Below are 21405 nucleotides of genomic sequence, written 5' to 3'. Positions count from 1 at the left end.
ATACTTTACGAGCCTGTGTTCACTTACATGTTTTTGCAACCATGAAATCAGTTGATGGGTTCTTTATCTGAATTTGTATGTACCGGGCTCAGTACTGGGAAAATATCTGTGGTGGAAAAGATCAAGGAACCAGACAATTCTGTGCTGGATTCACGCTTCAGGAAGACGTGAACTGTAACCTTTTTCACATTTTGGGTGAAAGTAATCTGATACATACGTTCAATCTGTCATTGTCACAAGTGGCCTTCCAGCAAGTGCAGGCTTTGGAGCAAAGGCTATTGGTAACTGAAGATGATGTATGGGGTTACAGATGGGAATCCAACCCCTTTTCTTCAACGAACTTAAGGGGTGTTTGGTTTCTAGGGACTAATTTTTAGTCCCTACATTTTATTCCATTTTAGTTCCAAAATTACCAAATATGGAAACTAAAACTCTATTTTAGTTTCTATATTTAACAATTTATAGACTAAAACGGAATAAAATGAAGGGACTAAACATTAGTCCCTAGAAACCAAACACCCCCTTATTATAAAGCTTTGATTGGACACATTGAGGTGGATCCTACTTTCAAGTGGTTATGGAAGAGTTGCTGTCAAACAAAGCACAGGGCTTTCTCTTGGCTGCAAATTAAAGACAGACTGAGCTCTAGGAATATGCTAAGAAGGAGAAATATGAATCTTGATTCGTATAGTGCACTCTGTAGTCTGGCAGTGGAAGAGACTAGAGAGCACCTATTTCTCTTCTGTCCTTTTGCAAGGCAGTGCTGGGGGATTCTTTGCCTAGATATATATATACCCACTGACACAAGCTTCTGAGAAATTGTTTCCTTGTTTAAGGAGCAGCTACAATCTGAAATTTTTATGGTGGCAACGATTCTTATGAGTTGGGAAATTTGAACAGTAAGGAGTAAAACAATATTTGAACAACTGCAGATGAGTAGCCAAGATTACAGAATGTTCTTCAACAAGGAGACCTTAATGGTGCCATGGAGTGAAGCCTTGCTTAAGTTCTTTGTTTGATCGATGGATCTAAAGTGTTTGTTTTGTTCTTTCTTTGCTCATTTTCTTTGTTTTCTAAGCTTGTTCTTCCCCTTGCTGTAGTATATAGTCTGTAACTCTTCCCTTGTTTCTTGTACTCTACAGATTGAACGTATGTATCAGTTTACTTTCATTGATAGCCTTTTCAACTTTTCTCCCTTTCTTGTTATATATATATATATATATATATATATATATATATATATATATATATATATATATATATATATATATATATATATATATATATATTCTGTAGAGACGGCCCCTCCAGTTTCTTTTAAAAAGGAGCAAAGCAACATCGGAGAAACTGAGAATTCCTTCGCTTATCTTTCAAAAAAAAAGGTTCCTTTGGTTGCCTCTAAACTGAGAATTCAGGGCGTGTTCGGCTGGCTGCAAGCCGACACTGTTGCAGCTGTTTGGACTGCTGCAGCTGCAATCCATAGAGAGAAAAATACTGTAGAAGCCGCAGCCGCAGCCGGATTGCAGCCGCAGCAAGCCGCAGCGAACAAGCTGTCAGTTATACTGCGAGACATGATGGTTACAGTGAGCGACAGAAACTGAGCTTCGCACGCGTTTTGGGTCCAAAACCACATGATCTCCAAGAGTATTTTGGACGATATTTTCCAGTCGGAGGCGGCACTCCAAAATCCAAATGCCTTCCTCCCAATTGTATCCCTCCAAGTGTCCCATGGTCCTTCACGAGCATCCCATCCATTGGACCATACAGATAAGAACCGGATAAGGCAGATCGTGGCCGTCAAATAGATCACGTCCGTTCTATGGCCGTCCGATTTGCCACCCAGAGATAACACCGGAATTTCCTACAAGCACTATCCTATTTGTAGCCCGTGACGAGCCCCACCCCCACGCCACACACCACCACCGGACGCTAGCTGACCACCAACCTCAGCACATCGAGGAGAGGAGGAGTGGCCATGGCTTCGTCGGTGGCCGCCGCGGCGAGCACATTCCTGGGCACCCGCCTGGCGGACCCGGCGCCGCAGAACGGGCGCATCGTGGCCCGGTTTGGGTTCGGCGGCGGAAAGCCCAAGGCTGCCGTCCCGAAGAAGGTGGCGAAGACGTCGATCTCCTCTGACCGGCCGCTGTGGTTCCCCGGCGCCGTGGCGCCCGACTACCTCGACGGCTCGCTGGTCGGCGACTACGGGTTCGACCCGTTCGGGCTCGGGAAGCCCGTGGAGTACCTGCAGTTCGAACTGGACTCGCTGGACCAGAACCTGGCCAAGAACGAGGCCGGCGGCATCATCGGCACCCGGTTCGAGTCCTCCGACGTCAAGTCCACCCCGCTCCAGCCCTACAGCGAGGTGTTCGGCCTCCAGCGGTTCCGCGAGTGCGAGCTCATCCACGGCCGATGGGCCATGCTCGCCACCCTCGGCGCCCTCACCGTCGAGTGGCTCACCGGCGTCACCTGGCAGGATGCTGGCAAGGTACGTGAACATTGCTGACCTGTGACATGCATGTATCCATATCCATGCATGGAGTTCGTTCTCTGCGCTTGAACGATCGACGGCAAGAGAGATTAACCAACCTGTGAATGTAACTGCGTGCAGGTGGAGCTGGTGGATGGGTCCTCCTACCTGGGCCAGCCGCTGCCGTTCACCATCTCGACGCTCATCTGGATCGAGGTGCTTGTGATCGGCTACATCGAGTTCCAGCGCAACGCCGAGCTCGACCCGGAGAAGAGGCTGTACCCCGGCGGCTCCTACTTTGACCCGCTCGCCTTGGCGGCCGACCCCGAGAAGAAGGAGCGGCTGCAGCTGGCGGAGATCAAGCACGCGCGCCTCGCCATGGTCGCCTTCCTCGGCTTCGCCGTGCAGGCCGCCGCCACCGGCAAGGGGCCACTCAACAACTGGGCCACCCACCTTAGCGACCCACTCCATACCACCATCTTCGACACGTTCGGAGGATCCTCTTAAGCCCGCCATTGATCCGCTCCGTCCATCGATCGAAACGTGGTCTTGAATTAACTATGATAGATCTCTATGAGCCTGGAGATGGATCAACCCGTCGTGCGTTGTTTCATTTTGTGATGAATGGGAGAGAGGGTATGGGACAAGATTGATCAACCCGTCGTGCTTACGTCTCGTTAATTAGGAGAGCTACCGCTCGGATTTGGTGATTTGTAATATATGAACCAGTGATGAATAAATGCATTCACTTGTACACATCCATCTTGAGGTGACCGAGGATATAAGACGCACCAAGGTGAGGATGAAAGTTTTTGAGTCAATCGTTTATCAAATAATACAAAGAAATATGTCCAAACGAAGAACGCTGCGACATCCTAACACATTTTGAAGGGTCTGTTTGTTTGAGATTATAGTTTGTTCAAAGATTATAATCCCAACTAAACCGGCCTAAAGTCAGATTCCATCCGATCATTGAACGTATGTAAGCACCAAAAATGGGAATATTTTAAGTAAAATGGATCCTATGGTCCATTATGTTTGGATTTTAGTGCTTGATGAATAATATAACCATTAATAGTGCTGTTTGTATATAAGGTATAGTTTGAATGGATGTAATGTGGATTTAAACTCTGGCAAATTGATGGTATAAATGATTAACACCTCAAGCAATGTATTAGATGCCATGTTATTAAGACCTGTAAAACATTCTAAGACACTAAGAATGGACCCGATTAAAGCATTGGATATGTTCGGTGCTCTTAACCGGGGCATATATCTGGTGCTCCTAGAAAAGCATCATAACAATAATTTTCAAAAGTTGAAATATTAGAAGTACAACGTGATGTCATGTGCTGCATACATGGATTACAACAGCTTTTGGCATCGCCTATCTTGTACTTGGCGCTCCATCCTAGTGCTTTCCACTTGCATAGAGCTTAGTGATACACATGAATGATTAGTGTATGTGCTTTACAAAGTGCTTAAAGCAGTTAAACCACCATTTATGCGCTTAATCTAGGCTTAAGTCTAGTGTTTAGTGAGGTTTTGTATATTTCTTATCACTCTGTGATTGTGCACACTATTGTTATAATCGCAGGAGGTTGTAATCTTGTAAGACCCTACTAACCATATTTATGGTGTGAACCGTACCACACTGTATGTGGTTTGGTCTTCCCATCGTCTGCCAATTACATCTGCCTCTCCGTGAGGTGAACCAACTTACGAATAACAACCCTAAAGTTGTCTCCAGTAGTTTATCTATCCTATCCTATATCATATCGTTTATTTGAAATATATTTTTATAAATAATATAGGCTCTATTTGGGACAGCCCCGCTCTACAAAATTTGGTAGAATTGGAGGAGTAGATCATTAGATGCTCTAAAAAATCATGGAGCTGGAGATGTAAGTCTTTAGAAGACATTTAGATAATTTATTTTGTTTTCAGGTGAAAAGATCAATGTTTTCAGGTGGCAGCAGTATTCTTGAAAATAAAGACCAAACTCCTGTTACAAATGCAGGGCCTTATTTAGTTTGGGTAATCCATAACAAAAGTTCAAAGTTCAGATTTGTGACTTTGTCTAAAGCCATCTTTTGCCGTGTTGCCATTGAAAGAGCTCCAGAGATTGTTCCCATCAATACCTCTAGTGGCCAAAGAGGATTCAGCTTCTCTAAGGTCATCCAAAGCTGATGATAATAGCAGTGATATACCTGTTGAGTCAATTTTTAGCGCAGTTGCAGACAAAGTTAGCAACAACGGTTCACCTATGTCTTGAGAGCAATTGATAGAGGAGGCAAGGATGCTGTCTCATTTGAATCAAACCCTGCTACAGCTACTTATTGGGTACGAAGTAAGCTGCTGTGTTCTATGTATCGAAAATCGAGATCTGTGGAGTTGATTCACAATTCCATTCTCATTTCTAGGATTAGATGTTTGATACTTTGCGCATTAGTTCATGCCACTAGTCAGTTGATATATATATACTCCCTCCGTCTCAAAATATAATTCGTTTTAGACTAATTACACATCCATTAAGTAATGTAGTTTGCATGTGCGTCTATATTAATTATCAATTAAATGAATGTGAACAGAAAAGGTGGACTAGAAAGAACTATATTTTGGGACAGAGAGGGAATGCTAGCAAGCAAGCAAGACATTTTGCGCAATGATTGATTTTCTCTAACATATTGTGTTCACGCTGAGTGGAAGGCATTTAAAGGAATGGTTGATATTTTCTCCTCATCCTTAAGTTAGCTCAGGATACTATATATACTTGTAGATTTTCAGAGCAATCCAAAAATGCCAAATGTCTTTCCCTATTCTTGTGCTGTCTTGCTAATTGCTATCATACTACTTTTGGATTTCCTACAAAAGTATCTGGCTGAGGTTGATAATAAGGCCCCGTTTCAATGTCATGAGATAAACTTTAGCTTCCTGCTAAACTTTAGCCATATAAACTGAAGTGCTAAAGTTTAGCTCCTTGAGGTGTTTAGACTACTCTAATAAAGTTTAGCATATTGAAATAAAAAGACACACATGCCCCTAATGCGGAGTGAGAGAGAATGGGGTTAGAGGGTATTGGTGGAAAATTGGGTTCCCTGGCCCACCTTTAGCTTCTTTTAGCATCCCTTGAGCAGCTTATAAGATAATAGCTACTAAATTTTATCACACCACTATTAGCTCTCCTGTTTAAATCACCAAATGGCTAAAAGTAGCTAAAAAAGCTGCTAAAGTTTATCTCTTAAGATTGAAACAGGGCCTGAGTATACTAGATCGATTAGTGATTATCGATTGTTCGGGAGCACATGAGTTCATGATGATATGATGTGCTAGTCTATAGCCTGTGCGAGTATCTCACTGTAGCTTGCAGGAGAACCTCGGTTTTTGTCCTTCAAGTAGCACGGCCGGCAACTCAGATCAAGGTGCCATGTTGCTCACAATTTCTGTTGTCCTGCATGACAAGTTAAACAACTTGTTGACTTAGTTAACCGGTGCACTGATCACCCTTTGTTTTCAGACTGTTTGCATAGTCCTGGGAGCCGGTGCCCGGTGGTACGTCAGGTATGTACGTTGCTTGCTAAGACAGACAAACTTCAGCTCTGTTCCATCAGATCTCTTAGCAACTACAACACGCGCGCGGTGATCTTGCAAGTTTCTGAAACTGACAGACCAACCAGTGAAGTGATTGGGGCGGAAAACCGTTGGATCTCACAGCTGGCCTAACATCGCGCATAATCATATGCCCTTAGTTCGGGTGGTGTTCTGGTGACAAATGGTAGTGTGCTGCATGACAAGCTTGTCGAAATGGTCTCAGCAAATTACATGTAGCTAACTGCATAGGTTCGCATGCCAACACACGATGTTTTTTTTTTTTGAAATTGAATCATTTTACCTTATTTAACCCCCACCCCAACCCCCATGAAATTGTATTGGGTCTTGATATTGAGCAGAGAGACCACAAACATGTTCAGATGGTTTCCATTGCCACAGCCACAGTTACATTACATGCATGAAAACACATACTGTTTGACTGTGTTTCCTTGCAGTAACGTGATGGACGACTATTGCTTAAGCAGCTTCATTCTGAAGCAATACATGCGAGCGAAGGTGACCTTCTGGTTTTCCAAAAAATTTCACAAAATTTTCCAGAACCTTTTGCCTTCACAATGTGTGAATCTGTTGTGCAGCCCTGATGCTCTAGTCTCTATGGCCATACGACGCCCACGCACGCACACCTGAATCCTGCAAACAAAAATGAAAATAACAGGGAGAAAGGTTGGGCCTTTGATGTTTAGTTTGGTCACCAATTCAAACCGAAGAAAAAAAAAAGACGCGGAAAGGACGACTGCATCCACGGCTCCATCATGCCTCGCATGGTACGGACCGACCTGATGCATGATGCAGGTTCCTAAAACAGACGTGAGTTGCTAAATGATAGTAAAGAGTAAAAAATATGTGTTCTCTAATTTTAGCTGCCAAATATTTTAAAGTATGCCAGCTAGAAACTTCTATCGCTCTCACGTTCTAGAAAGTTTTATATTTTTTTTTCATCAAACATGATATTGGTCTTGCAATGGTTCTAAATTCTACGTACAAAACAGAAACAATCTCTATAATTCATTGTTTTTTAATATGACATAAATTGTAAACTGCAGAAATAAAAATTGTAACGTGCAACAAAATTCTTTTCCATATAGTAGTCTGAAGTTTATTAATAAAAAATAAAAGAGAATAAAAACGGAACGTATACAACACTAATTTCACGCGAAAAAGTGCTTTGAGGAGTCTCTCTTGGGTTGCCAAATGTGGAGACAAGAAAGGATAAAATAACAACTTTTAAATTTAGCAACATCGTTAGGGGTACCATTGAAAACGTATTTTTTCTAATAACTCTTTAAACTGAGATTTATAAACCTTTTTACGTATCAGATGGAGATGCTCTAACACAGGATCGATTGATCCTTGGTTGGTCAGCACCAGGTTTACGATTTCGGAAAAGAAAATTTTCGACGCCTGGCAAAAAACATGAAATTTCTAAAATTTTAGATCAAAATCAACTAGATTTAATATTTTTAAAACAAAAAATGATATAATTATATTAAAAATATCAATTTAGCAATTTTGAAAAAATATTTTTTTCAAACCCACTGAAATCAATGAAATTTCAGAAATTTATGTCCAAAATTGTAAACCCTGGTCAGCACACAACTAGAGAGGACACTGCCCAAATCTCTGGGCACGTCGGTCAGGATTCTACTACGAACGAAGGGTTCAGTAGATGCACTACCGGAATCGTGTCTTTTATCGAGTGTCTTTTACACTCGGCAAAGCCGAGTGTTAGAACACTTGGCAAACATTTTATCGGCAAAGGGTTCTTTGTCGAGTACTTTTTTTGGATACTCGCCAAAGATTTTGCCGAGTGTCGAAAAGCACTCGACAAACAAAAGCACTCGGTAAATTAAGAATCGAAAAAAATAAAAAAAAGCAAAACATTTTTTAAAATTATAGAAACGACTCTCCAATCACTATTACCATACACATCACTCTATCATTTTTATTATTATTTTGAATCAAATTTACATGTTTTGTGAATAATGAGATTCAAACTCGCAACCTCTCTGTCGCGCAAAACCTCCTCTAACACAACACTACCACACCAATTATGTCTATACTACGTTTTCATTCCTCATGTAGTATAACAAACCGAGAGTGATTTGATTATTTAAAGCACTAAATGAATTCATTTGAAAATGTGATCAATTATAAAGTTGCATAAATTTTCGAGTTCTATAAGTTATATTTTGATAGTTTCTACATCCAAGACCGTTTACAAAATTTGAATTTCAAATTTGAAACTTCACAGGAATTTTTCAATGATAAGATGATTTCAAATCAAAAAATTGTCAATTACAAAGTTTCATTACATTTCAACACCTACAACTTTTATTTTGATGGTTTTTTCCATTCGAGGTAGTTTGAAAAATTCAAATTTTAACAGTCAAACATAATTTTGCATGACAAGATGATTTCAAACCAAAACATTGTCAACTACAAAGTTTCATAACTCTTCAATACCTACAACTTTCATGTTGGTGGTTTTTTTTTTTCTTTCGAGGTCGTTTTCAAAATTCGAATTTTAAATTTTATAAATTCAGACGTAGTTTTCGTTGACAAGATGACTTAGATGAAAACTTGCTAACTACAAAACTCTTTACTTCTCAAGGTCTACAAAATTTATTTTGGTTGTTTGGTCATTTGTTCAGTACACATGATGGTTCTAACAATATACACAAATTTTATATATCTCTCTGGTAGTTTCATAAACTACGAGAGAGATATAGGTTTTATGAATAAATTTATTTTTATTTTGTCATACGAAGAAATGTTCAAAATATAAATTGTACATCATAATGAGTTATACAAAATTATAGTTGAAATTTTTTCCATTTGAATTAATTTACTGGTTTAAAATATGATTTTTAAATTGTCTTTGTCTAGTGTTGAAAAAAAGCACTTGGCAAAGAGCTCTTTGCCGAGTGTTGTATTTTTGACACTCGGCAAAGAAGCTCTTTGTCGAGTGTCAAAAAAACACTCGGCAAATAGCTTCTACGCCGAGTGTTTTCTTTTACCGAGGATTTTTTTGTATGGTACTCGGTAAAGAGCTTTTTTATTGAGTGTCGAAAAAACACTCGGTAAAATATTTGATATTCGGTAAAGAGCCAAATTCCAGTAGTGACGACGGCTTACGGCCGGTTGGCTTAACTTCTTGTCTTTTGTCCCCGGCCGGGGCGGCATAAGAAGCGCCGGGCTCGGAGCTTTCGGGCGCTCTTCCTCCTCTTCCTGCTGGAGAAGTCGCGCTTGCCGCATGCGTGTTAATAACGTCTGGAAGAATCGTTCAGGACAATTCTTGCACATGTAGTAACTGTAGGCACGAACGGTGAAAAATTCGCTGAGACTGAGTTGTCGCTGCTGCTGGGTGCATGCATCATGTCGCTTGTTATCTCCACCTTTGCTAGCTCCAGCGGATACAGTAGTGTTCCAGATACTAGTCAGATGTACGTCCATCATTTGGGTAAACTTTGCTTTAATAAAACATAAAGATATATGTATATTTTTGGTTAGGTGTATGCGAACGTGGAGTCAGCAACCAAGTTTCAAATCCTGACTTTTATATAATTTTACCGTCTATAGAAATATGAAAATTAGTGCTTTATAGATAGCAGAGAAATGGGACAAAGCAGTCCTTTCTTCCCAAGACGCAGTTACAAAAAAAAAAAAAACCCTGATATGTGTAATCCAGTAGCTGTCAAAGCGAGAGTTGTCATGGAGCGCGCGCAGCCTTATTAACCACCGTGTAATTAAGCTAGCTCCTCCAGCTTTTCAGCGCACGACGGCTAACAAAATGGCCGGAGTCTGAACATCTGAAAAACATACGTCAAACGGCTGAATATACAATTGATGAGTTATCACGGCATTATTGTCTTGTTGGCCCATCCGACCAAAGGTTGCTCAGCATCGTGAAGCTTCTCTGAAGACGCCGCCGGGACCGATGGAGCAGGAACATGGGCAACCAGTGCGCCATCGGCCGTCTGATCCAGGTGTCGTCAGTCAATAATGCCGCATATATAGAACATATACACACTACGTACCTAATATATACGCACCCATATATCCCTGTTATTGGCTGTTGCCATTTCGAGCCATGAACATAAACAAATGGGCTGGCGTGTGTGCATGGGGCATGCACTCTCCTCGAGTCTCGATCTCAATCTCACTCGCGAGGGCGGTCATAACGCGCATGGCTTGCCGCCAGCCATCTATCTACTCGATCCTGTTCAACCCTATAATTAACTGCTACGGGCCGGTATGCATACCAAGAATTAGGATCATCTCGGATCATATCCACAGGATTATTCCAGGGCACAGCCGAATACAGCCACAGGTTGCATTGGCTCCGCATTGTTTTCTTAGGGTTAAGTTCGCGTACGTGATGCCAGCAGCAACAGCGACGAAGGCACAGATCTCGATCGATGGAGGGAACAGGTTGGTCGTCGTGTGTGCGGTTTCTTCAAAAGGTTGTTGCTGCTAACGCGGGACGTACACCTCATCGGCGTACACGTATACCTCCCTCCAGCGCCCTAGCTAGCTAGCTAGCCACATGATCATATATATATATATATACTAGTAAATTACTCGCGCCCTGCGCGAGTCTTTCATCAATCTATTTTTTATAGTTCAAAGATTGTTGTTTTAAACATGTAGAAGCAGCAATATATGCAAATATATACACATATAAGGGATAAAATTATTCGAAGCGACAATTGTTTATAATAGTAGAGTAGTTAAGTATGCAAATATAACAATAAAGGGTGTTGTTTAAACATATAGGAGCAGCAACATATGCAAATATATATACATATTAAGGATAAAATTATTCAAAAAGTCAATTGTTTACAATAGCAGAGTAGTTAAGTATGCAAATATAACAACATATGCTATGATGCATTATAACTCTACGCAGAACGCATAAACATGTGCTCAAAACAACAGAACCATGGAACTCCATACTCCGGCTAACAAACCAGAGTATCAATATGCATCAATGCATCATACACAACCAAATAATACTTCATCTGTATTTACCAAGATGCATCATGGAGGGGTGCAGGACTGCAGGTGTTGTTGTATGTAGCATCCCAAAAACTCAAATCCTGAAATTTTCTCAAACTCGCTCTAAATTCAAAATGAATTTCAAATTTCATTTCAAAATGTTTGTTTGCGAGTTGATAACAGCAAATAAAATATAGTGGTCTATATTCTCTCCAAAATCCTCCTCAAAATATCCTACAAATATTTCCCCAGTGATCCCCCTCAAATTGTTTACAGAAATACTGCCCAGATATTTCCCTAGTGATCCTCTTCAAGTTCTTTCCAGAAATACTGCCCAAATATTCCACCGATATATCTCCAGGTATTTTCTTCCTAAGAAATACCTTCTGAATCATTTTTCAAGTCCCTACAAATATTTTCTTCATAACTTTTCTCATGCTCATACGTATACGTATGCCTCCAGTGTCATACGGTGAGCTCTACAAGCAAATCTCACTTATACAAGGCAAATACATGCTAACCTCCCACTAATCATCTCATCCTCCCACTAATCCTCTCATCCCTCCCCCTAATCCTCTCATCTCACTTATACAAGGCAAATACTAGCACAAGGATCGTTCGATCGTTCTTCGATCGTTCGTCCCCTATTCTTAGTTTGTTCGTTCGTTCGTCCGATCGTTCATGGTTCGTTCGTCCGTTCGTCCGATCGTTCGATCGTTCGTCCGTTCGTTCGTCCAAATAATCTTTTTTCTACCGTTATGCTGCCGAAATTCCGATCGTTCGTTCATTCGATCATTCGATCGTTCATCGTTCGTTCATAGTTCCTATTCATCGTTCATCGTTCGTTCATAGTCCCTATTCATCGTTCTTCCAGATAATCTTTGTCCTGCCGTTATGCTGCCGAAATTCCGATCGTTCATTCGTTCGATCATTCGATCGTTCATCGTTCGTTCATAGTTCCTATTCATCGTTCATCGTTCGTTCATAGTCCCTATTCATCGTTCTTCCAGATAATCTTTGTCCTGCCGTTATGCTGCCGAAATTCCGATCGTTCGTTCGTACGATCATTCGATCGTTCGTCCGTTCGTTCATAATTCCTATTCATCGTTCGTTCATACGAACTATTCACTATCACTATTCTCCATTACTATTCATCGTTACTATTCACATACACTATTCATCATCGTTACTATTTATCATTACTATTCATCATCGTTATTATTCATCGATGATATCTATAATTACTTTTCCATCGCCACTATTCATCGTTACTAATCATCGTTACTATTCATCGGTCATCTAGTCATCCCAAATTTTAACTACTCATCCATCATGCTGTCCAGTCCACCTAAGACGAGCCAGACCCATGTTCCAATCATACGAACTCCGGTGACTGTGATTTTCCTTCCAGTGGGAACTTCCCATCTGGTCACCCATCCTAGGTTTCTCCAAGTTGAGCATGCTTAACTTTGAGATTCCTTTGAACCAGGCTTCCAAACTCAGATTATAATAATTCTTGTTTCTAAATTCTTATCAAACTATTCCCTATCCAACCATGTCATCCCTTAAGCATGGTCCATATTCCAGAAAACTCCCAAAATACTCTTGTCCCATATTCTGCCTATAACTCTCCTGTTCATAATAAGTCAGACGATTCATTCGTCACTATTCTCACCAATAGTGAATTTCACTGTGCTACACCACATACACCCAGCTATAAATACACCCAGCTACCCTCTCCCTCTCCACACACACTCAACACCCTCAGCCAAGGCAAACACCCCACCCACTCAGTTACTCTGCTCTGCCGGCTACACGCATAGTGTCGCTTCGCCTCCAGTCCACCCTCCTGGTAAGCACCTCCGCTCCACCACCAGTAATATCACAACACCACATGACACAGATTCTACTCAAGACTCTACCCATCCATATATCGCTTTTTTGACCACTATACTAAATATTTGTTGGTATACTTGCTGGTTTGTATGTTTGCTTGTTCATGTTGCATAGTTATCAGAGCGTTCGTGTCGTCTCGTGGAGGCCAGATCTGTAAGTCTACGCTAGGCGGTGGAGCCAGAAGCCAGTTCCGCGAGCTCCCCTTCCCCCTTCGCCGAATAAGCACGACAAGCTCACTGGATCCCTTTGATGCATAAATTACCTATGATTTTTCAGCCACAACCCTCATCCTATTATTTTATGCATGATATGATTTTGAGACAAGTTATTATGGCCACCCAGCCGCTTGCCGCAATCAATCCCTGATATATATGTTCCAAATGATTTGAGAAAAGGTGTGAGTTTTCAAAAGAAAATGATTTTCAAAATGTGTATGATGAAGGGTTTTCACCCTTATCACCTTGTGACTGGGATAATCAGGGACTCCCTGGTTTAGGGGAGGGCCTAAGGTGTTGGCTCAGCTGGTTTAGGCGTGAGCAGAAGGATTGTCCCCTCATATAAGGACCGGTTTGTCATCTTCACTACCTGTACTCTTTAATAGTACAACCACTCGAGACTGTGTGGGCAGTCACTCAATCTGAACTCGTACGGTCCAACCCCAGGGTTATGAAGGCTGGGGAGCACCGGGAGGATAAGGAGGGGGAAAGTTTTGTCCGGTTTGGACATGGTGGTGGCCTAACTCCTTCCGGATAACCGTTAAGGTTAGGACGTGCGGGGAAAGAAAGAGAGTCGGATTCGGGTCTCACTAGCTATGAGATCGTAGAGCCGGACTAGTGGGTAAAGTGTACACCTCTGCGCAGAGTTTGAAAACCTATTCGAATAGTCTGTGTCCACAGGAATGGACGAGTCTGGTATGGTATGGCAATTAATGTTTTGCTTTCCAAAAAAAGAGATGCTTTTGAAAAGTGGTTTTTAAAAGGTTCGGCGGTTGAGTCGTGAGCTATGGTGGACGGGAAGTCCAGTAGCTGTTTTTGAAAAGGAAAACCAGTGGGAAACTGCTGAGATACCTGGATGGTTTAGTCCAGGGGATTTTGTTATAATACTGAAAAACTTCCTGCTCCTTTTGGAGAGGATGCGCTTTGCAAAAATACAAAATGTTTTTCAAAATAACTCTGCATAAAATATTGCTGATTCTGCAAAATATCCTGAGCTCCACATATTCCATGCATTATATTTGATTTCCCCATTCCGCGGGTGAAGGTGGGCTGCTGAGTACGTTTGTACTCACCCTTGCTTATTTGTTGTTTTTCAGAAAAAGGAGATCGGGTAAGAGTTACGACTGTTCCCAACCTTGCCTGTGGCTGTTGGACCGCTGATTTGCTTCACTGCGTATATCGGGCTGCTTCAGCCCCACTCTGATGATATGTCCCGAGTTGTGGACCAACTCTTAAAGTTGTTCGCCACCTTTGTAGGTTTGTCTCGTTTAAGCAGATTTGGTATCATATGATGTATAAATGTGTTTACTAGCCTCCTGGGACTAGTAATTGTATCACATTTGAGTCCCAGAGGATTGGGGACGCTTCAGGTGGTATCAGAGCTGTTAGGTTGGCCGCAGGACGTAACCCTTAGCCTGATCAAAAGTTTTTGAGTCCAAATTATTTTCTAAAAAAAATTTCTTGCTCTCATCCCTTCATTTCAAAAATGTTTTCCCCCTTTCCTTCTCTCAGAAGTCAGATGGAGGTTCAGTGCCAAACCAGCTTCTGCCAGAATGAAGATGGTTTCCCCAAGTTGCTGAGAGCATGCACAGTCCGCCTCGGAATCAGGAGCCAGCCAGAGTATGATGGTCGTGAGTTCGTCGAGCATGGCACAGAGAAGTGTGTCGTGACTGTATACATTGGATCCAGTCCACACCATGTGGAATGGAGTGTCACTGCTGCTGGGCACAGATTCAAAGACACCTGCCAAGTCGTCGCTCGCAAGGCATTGAGGGCCCTGTGTCAGATCTATGAAGAAGAAGTGGCCGACACCCCGCTCAGATTCTTTCCGCCCTTTCAGAGAGACCGTCCCACTTGGATGGCTAGGATGCGTGCATTGGAAGAGCAGCAGCTGCTTGAGGACGACCCCACAGTTATGTACCTCACTGCATACCTGCTCACCCTTGATGCCCAGTATGATTTCTTGGCTCGGCACCACCGTCAGATGATTGCTCGAGCAGAAGATGAAGAGAAGCTCAACCGTAAGCTCCATGTGGATCTCACCACAGCTCAAGCCCGTGTAGCTGCCTTAGAAAGTCGTGAAGTCATTGCTGTTGAAGCCCTGAAGCAAGCCAAGGATGAGCATGTCCAGAAGATAATGGAGGCCTACTTGGTAACCCATAACCAACGTAGAGCCCTGCGGATCCAAGAGCCCGCTCCATCCAACCCAGTTCAACCCAGGAGAGCTGAAGACCCCCAGATTCTTGAAGGTCACCCGGTCTCTATCAGAGGAGAGAAGAAGGCTTGGGAACTCCCGGAAGGAGCCATAGTCTTGGAAGGAATTCCAGTCTTCTCAGGCTATGGATAAGCAAGAGCACCCTGAATCCTCCCAAGATCCCCCGCCAGAGTTGTTTGAGCCCCTCACCATGAAGAAGATTCCAGCACCATCCCTTGAGGTCAAGGAAGAAGCTGCCAGCACCACCGCCCTCTGAGGAGCTACAAGAGCCAGTCCCGCTTGAAGAAGAGTTCGACCCCGTGCTGCCATCTCAGTCGCTGCCAGAAGAAGTCATCAACATCAGCTCCCTGTTGACCCATCCAGGAGATGTCTCAGATTGAAGCTGTGAGCCAGCCTTGCCAGAAGAGAAGCTGCCAGATCTGAGTTAGTATGCCCAGTCCTCAGCATGCATTGGGTAGTGAAGTTTTTCTTCACTTTGGCTAGAGCCCTGCATGTATGAGAGTTAATCGTGTAGTCCCGTGCTTTGAAAAACTCTATTTGTGTTGCCCCCTAGGGCATTTCAAAATGAATTTCGCTTGATGTTTTCCTCCCTTTTGAGTGCATATGTGATGCTTTAACGTTAGTGCTCATAAGTTGCATTTAGCATAGTTCTCAATTCAGGAGCCAAGCAATAGTAGTTATGCTTAGCCCCCGAATCTGAGTAGTTCGTGCTTTGGAAAAACTCTATTCTTCCCTTATTCAAAACATTTGATTTGTTTGTGCTTATCATTGCTGAGCTTGTGTGTTTTCTTTTCGTTTTTCTTAAAAAGGTTTTCTCTAAAAACATAGATAACAAATTAGAGCTAATCCTTACCTTATGCTTCCATTCTCATCTTAACCCATCTGAAGAGAAAAGTGTCTTACCCAAGAAGATACCGGGAAGCTTACCCTTGAAGCCTGGAATAAGCTACAAAAGGAACCTGTCCAGCTGCTCAGTCAAAAGGACCGACCGTGAGAATCAAAGCACTGCCCCTGAGTCAAAGCAAACAGGAAAAGAGGACAGAAGAAGTTATTACCATACGGAGAGGCAAAGATTCTTGGAACCAGAGACCACAAACATCAGGGTCATCGACCCCACCACTCACCCGTGCCCCCCGCATGCGTGCGCGCCTCCATGCGCACTAGCACCGCCGCCCACGCCCCCTTTGCAGCGCACTACCGCCGCCATCGTCGCCGGCAACAGCCCCCCTCCCCATGTCGCGCCTGCTGCCTCGTGTCACCTGCTCCATCACTACCACTCCACACCCCCCCGAGCACCCCCGCTCGCCTATAAATCCCGCCCACCAGCTCCCTCAACTCCCAACTCGCTCAAAGCACACTCCAGATAAATCCCCTCTGCCAAATCACAAGCAACTCCATTTTCCACTCCCTCGCCCCTAAGATCACAATGCTTGGTGATTCTTGGGTTGAAGACTGTTGCACATGGTTCATAGTCTTTGGTTTCCTCCAGTGTATGATAGTAATACTCTTTGATAGAATCCTCGAGTGGGAAGAGCAAAGAGAAAGAAAGAGGCAGTGAAAAGTGAAAAGTGAGAAGAGAAAAGAAGATAGTGAAGAGAAGATGAGAAGAAGGTTCTCCTAAAATCAACCCTGTGTCAGTCATTTCTCCGCAGCCTACTCAAGCAGCAACAACAGAAGAAGGTCCCGTAACACCCTTGTTATGAGGTACTTCAAGGAGTTCAAATCCCCAAGATTCAAGAGTTCTACCCTCATTCTTTTTAAGTGGGGTAGTATTCCAGTAAGGTTCCTGCTATGGAGAAAAAGAAGAAGGCTTGTAGCAAGCTTGTGGAGGACCAGATAATCAAAGCATATAAGTTTCTGGATGAGAAGTGGTCACCCAAGTTTTGTTGATGAAGCACCAGAAGACCAATCAAGGAAGGAATCCATGTGGAAGTTCGCAAGAGAAAGGTTTGCGTGTTGGCATCGATGCTTCCTCAATAAGCTAGCTGTCAAGCGAAAGCTGAAGCCTGAAGATGATCTTTGAGTAGCCAGAATCAGCGTTTGCAATCGGCAACCAGATGCTCCGCAAAGGCCAAATTTTGTTGAAGTTCCATCTCCTCGAAGAGTCTGCAAAGTGAAGATATGTAGCTGAAGTAAAGCTATACCCATAACCCTTCTAAGCCGAATCTCGAGGACGAGATTCCTTTTAAGTGGGGTAGATTTGTAGCATCCCAAAAACTCAAATCCTGAAATTTTCTCAAACTCGCTCTAAATTCAAAATGAATTTCAAATTTCATTTCAAAATGTTTGTTTGCGAGTTGATAACAGCAAATAAAATATAGTGGTCTATATTCTCTCCAAAATCCTCCTCAAAATATCCTACAAATATTTCCCCAGTGATCCCCCTCAAATTGTTTACAGAAATACTGCCCAGATATTTCCCTAGTGATCCTCTTCAAGTTCTTTCCAGAAATACTGCCCAAATATTCCACCGATATATCTCCAGGTATTTTCTTCCTAAGAAATACCTTCTGAATCATTTTTCAAGTCCCTACAAATATTTTCTTCATAACTTTTCTCATGCTCATACGTATACGTATGCCTCCAGTGTCATACGGTGAGCTCTACAAGCAAATCTCACTTATACAAGGCAAATACATGCTAACCTCCCACTAATCATCTCATCCTCCCACTAATCCTCTCATCCCTCCCCCTAATCCCCCCACCATGGCTATAAATAGAGGGGCAAGGGCCTCCTCTCTTCCCACCCCAAGCCATTTCATGGCAACTCTCTCCCCCCCCCACACACCCACTCCGTGTTCCACACAAGCACATACTAGCACAAGGATCGTTCGATCGTTCTTCGATCATTCGTCCCCTGTTCTTAGTTTGTTCGTTCGTTCGTCCGATCGTTCGATCGTTCGTCCGATCGTTCATGGTTCGTTCGTCCGTTCGTCCGATCGTTCGATCGTTCGTCCGTTCGTTCGTCCAAATAATCTTTTTTCTACCGTTATGCTGCCGAAATTCCGATCGTTCGTTCATTCGATCATTCGATCGTTCATCGTTCGTTCATAGTTCCTATTCATCGTTCATCATTCGTTCATAGTCCCTATTCATCGTTCTTCCAGATAATCTTTGTCCTGCCGTTATGCTGCCGAAATTCCGATCGTTCATTCGTTCGATCATTCGATCGTTCATCGTTCGTTCATAGTTCCTATTCATCGTTCATCGTTCGTTCATAGTCCCTATTCATCGTTCTTCCAGATAATCTTTGTCCTGCCGTTATGCTGCCGAAATTCCGATCGTTCGTTCGTACGATCATTCGATCGTTCGTCCGTTCGTTCATAGTTCCTATTCATCGTTCATCGTTCGTTCATACGAACTATTCACTATCACTATTCACCATTACTATTCATCGTTACTATTCACATACACTATTCATCATCGTTACTATTTATCATTACTATTCATCATCGTTACTATTCATCGATGATATCTATAATTACTTTTCCATCGCCACTATTCATCGTTACTAATCATCGTTACTATTCATCGGTCATCTAGTCATCCCAAATTTTAACTACTCATCCATCATGCTGTCCAGTCCACCTAAGACGAGCCAGACCCATGTTCCAATCATACGAACTCCGGTGACTGTGATTTTCCTTCCAGTGGGAACTTCCCATCTGGTCACCCATCCTAGGTTTCTCCAAGTTGAGCATGCTTAACTTTGAGATTCCTTTGAACCAGGCTTCCAAACTCAGATTATAATAATTCTTGTTTCTAAATTCTTATCAAACTATTCCCTATCCAACCATGTCATCCCTTAAGCATGGTCCATATTCCAGAAAACTCCCAAAATACTCTTGTCCCATATTCTGCCTATAACTCTCCTGTTCATACTAAGTCAGACGGTTCATTCGTCACTATTCTCACCAACAGTGAATTTCACTGTGCTACACCACATACACCCAGCTATAAATACACCCAGCTACCCTCTCCCTCTCCACACACACTCAACACCCTCAGCCAAGGCAAACACCCCACCCACTCAGTTACTCTGCTCTGCCGGCTACACGCATAGTGTCGCTTCGCCTCCAGTCCACCCTCCTGGTAAGCACCTCCGCTCCACCACCAGTAATATCACAACACCACATGACACAGATTCTACTCAAGACTCTACCCATCCATATATCGCTTTTTTGACCACTATACTAAATATTTGTTGGTATACTTGCTGGTTTGTATGTTTGCTTGTTCATGTTGCATAGTTATCAGAGCGTTCGTGTCGTCTCGTGGAGGCCAGATCTGTAAGTCTACGCTAGGCGGTGGAGCCAGAAGCCAGTTCCGCGAGCTCCCCTTCCCCCTTCGCCGAATAAGCACGGCAAGCTCACTGGATCCCTTTGATGCATAAATTACCTATGATTTTTCAGCCACAACCCTCATCCTGTTATTTTATGCATGATATGATTTTGAGACAAGTTATTATGGCCACCCAGCCGCTTGCCGCAATCAATCCCTGATATATATGTTCCAAATGATTTGAGAAAAGGTGTGAGTTTTCAAAAGAAAATGATTTTCAAAATGTGTATGATGAAGGGTTTTCACCCTTATCACCTTGTGACTGGGATAATCAGGGACTCCCTGGTTTAGGGGAGGGCCTAAGGTGTTGGCTCAGCTGGTTTAGGCGTGAGCAGAAGGATTGTCCCCTCATATAAGGACCGGTTTGTCATCTTCACTACCTGTACTCTTTAATAGTACAACCACTCGAGACTGTGTGGGCAGTCACTCAATCTGAACTCGTACGGTCCAACCCCAGGGTTATGAAGGCTGGGGAGCACCGGGAGGATAAGGAGGGGGAAAGTTTTGTCCGGTTTGGACATGGTGGTGGCCTAACTCCTTCCGGATAACCGTTAAGGTTAGGACGTGCGGGGAAAGAAAGAGAGTCGGATTCGGGTCTCACTAGCTATGAGATCGCAGAGCCGGACTAGTGGGTAAAGTGTACACCTCTGCGCAGAGTTTGAAAACCTATTCGAATAGTCTGTGTCCACAGGAATGGACGAGTCTGGTATGGTATGGCAATTAATGTTTTGCTTTCCAAAAAAAGAGATGCTTTTGAAAAGTGGTTTTTAAAAGGTTCGGCGGTTGAGTCGTGAGCTATGGTGGACGGGAAGTCCAGTAGCTGTTTTTGAAAAGGAAAACCAGTGGGAAACTGCTGAGATACCTGGATGGTTTAGTCCAGGGGATTTTGTTATAATACTGAAAAACTTCCTGCTCCTCTTGGAGAGGATGCGCTTTGCAAAAATACAAAATGTTTTTCAAAATAACTCTGCATAAAATATTGCTGATTCTGCAAAATATCCTGAGCTCTACATATTCCATGCATTATATTTGATTTCCCCATTCCGCGGGTGAAGGTGGGCTGCTGAGTACGTTTGTACTCACCCTTGCTTATTTGTTGTTTTTCAGAAAAAGGAGATCGGGTAAGAGTTACGACTGTTCCCAACCTTGCCTGTGGCTGTTGGACCGCTGATTTGCTTCACTGCATATATCGGGCTGCTTCAGCCCCACTCTGATGATATGTCCCGAGTTGTGGACCAACTCTTAAAGTTGTTCGCCACCTTTGTAGGTTTGTCTCGTTTAAGCAGATTTGGTATCATCTGATGTATAAATGTGTTTACTAGCCTCCTGGGACTAGTAATTGTATCACATTTGAGTCCCAGAGGATTGGGGACGCTTCATTGTACCCATGTTTTCAATCAGATCAGACGATCACCTTGGCGTTGGAGAATTTCTAAATCTTAAACGTCTTGTTGATCGGGCAGTCGATTCAGGATTCCATCTTGTTCAGCTCCTTCCAATCAATGATACTTTAGTTCATGGGATGTGGTGAGATTAGTATCCATACAGGTATCACTAATATTCAAATACAAAAGGTTTCCTGCTTGTAATGATATTCTCTTGAAGACAGTAAGAACAAAAGAATCGGTAAGGAAAATTTTGAACTCCAACATATTTCGACG

At 42.8% G+C, this 21405-nt stretch overlaps 1 protein-coding gene across 1 annotated transcript; it reads left to right on the top strand.

The window, feature by feature from the left end:
- The first annotated feature begins 1933 nt into the window (after positions 1-1933).
- On the top strand, positions 1934-3320 carry LOC100216729 (Chlorophyll a-b binding protein CP29.1 chloroplastic). The gene is made up of 2 exons (NM_001143134.1): positions 1934-2485; positions 2609-3320. The coding sequence occupies exons 1-2, from the start codon at positions 1976-1978 to the stop codon at positions 2972-2974; spliced, it is 876 nt and encodes a 291-aa protein (NP_001136606.1). The 5' UTR covers positions 1934-1975; the 3' UTR covers positions 2975-3320.
- The last annotated feature ends 18085 nt before the right edge of the window (positions 3321-21405 follow it).

The sequence above is a fragment of the Zea mays genome, chromosome 2, assembly GCF_902167145.1.
Source record: "Zea mays cultivar B73 chromosome 2, Zm-B73-REFERENCE-NAM-5.0, whole genome shotgun sequence".
Taxonomy (NCBI): Eukaryota; Viridiplantae; Streptophyta; class Magnoliopsida; order Poales; family Poaceae; genus Zea; species Zea mays.
This window is presented reverse-complemented; position numbering and strand designations above follow the sequence as displayed.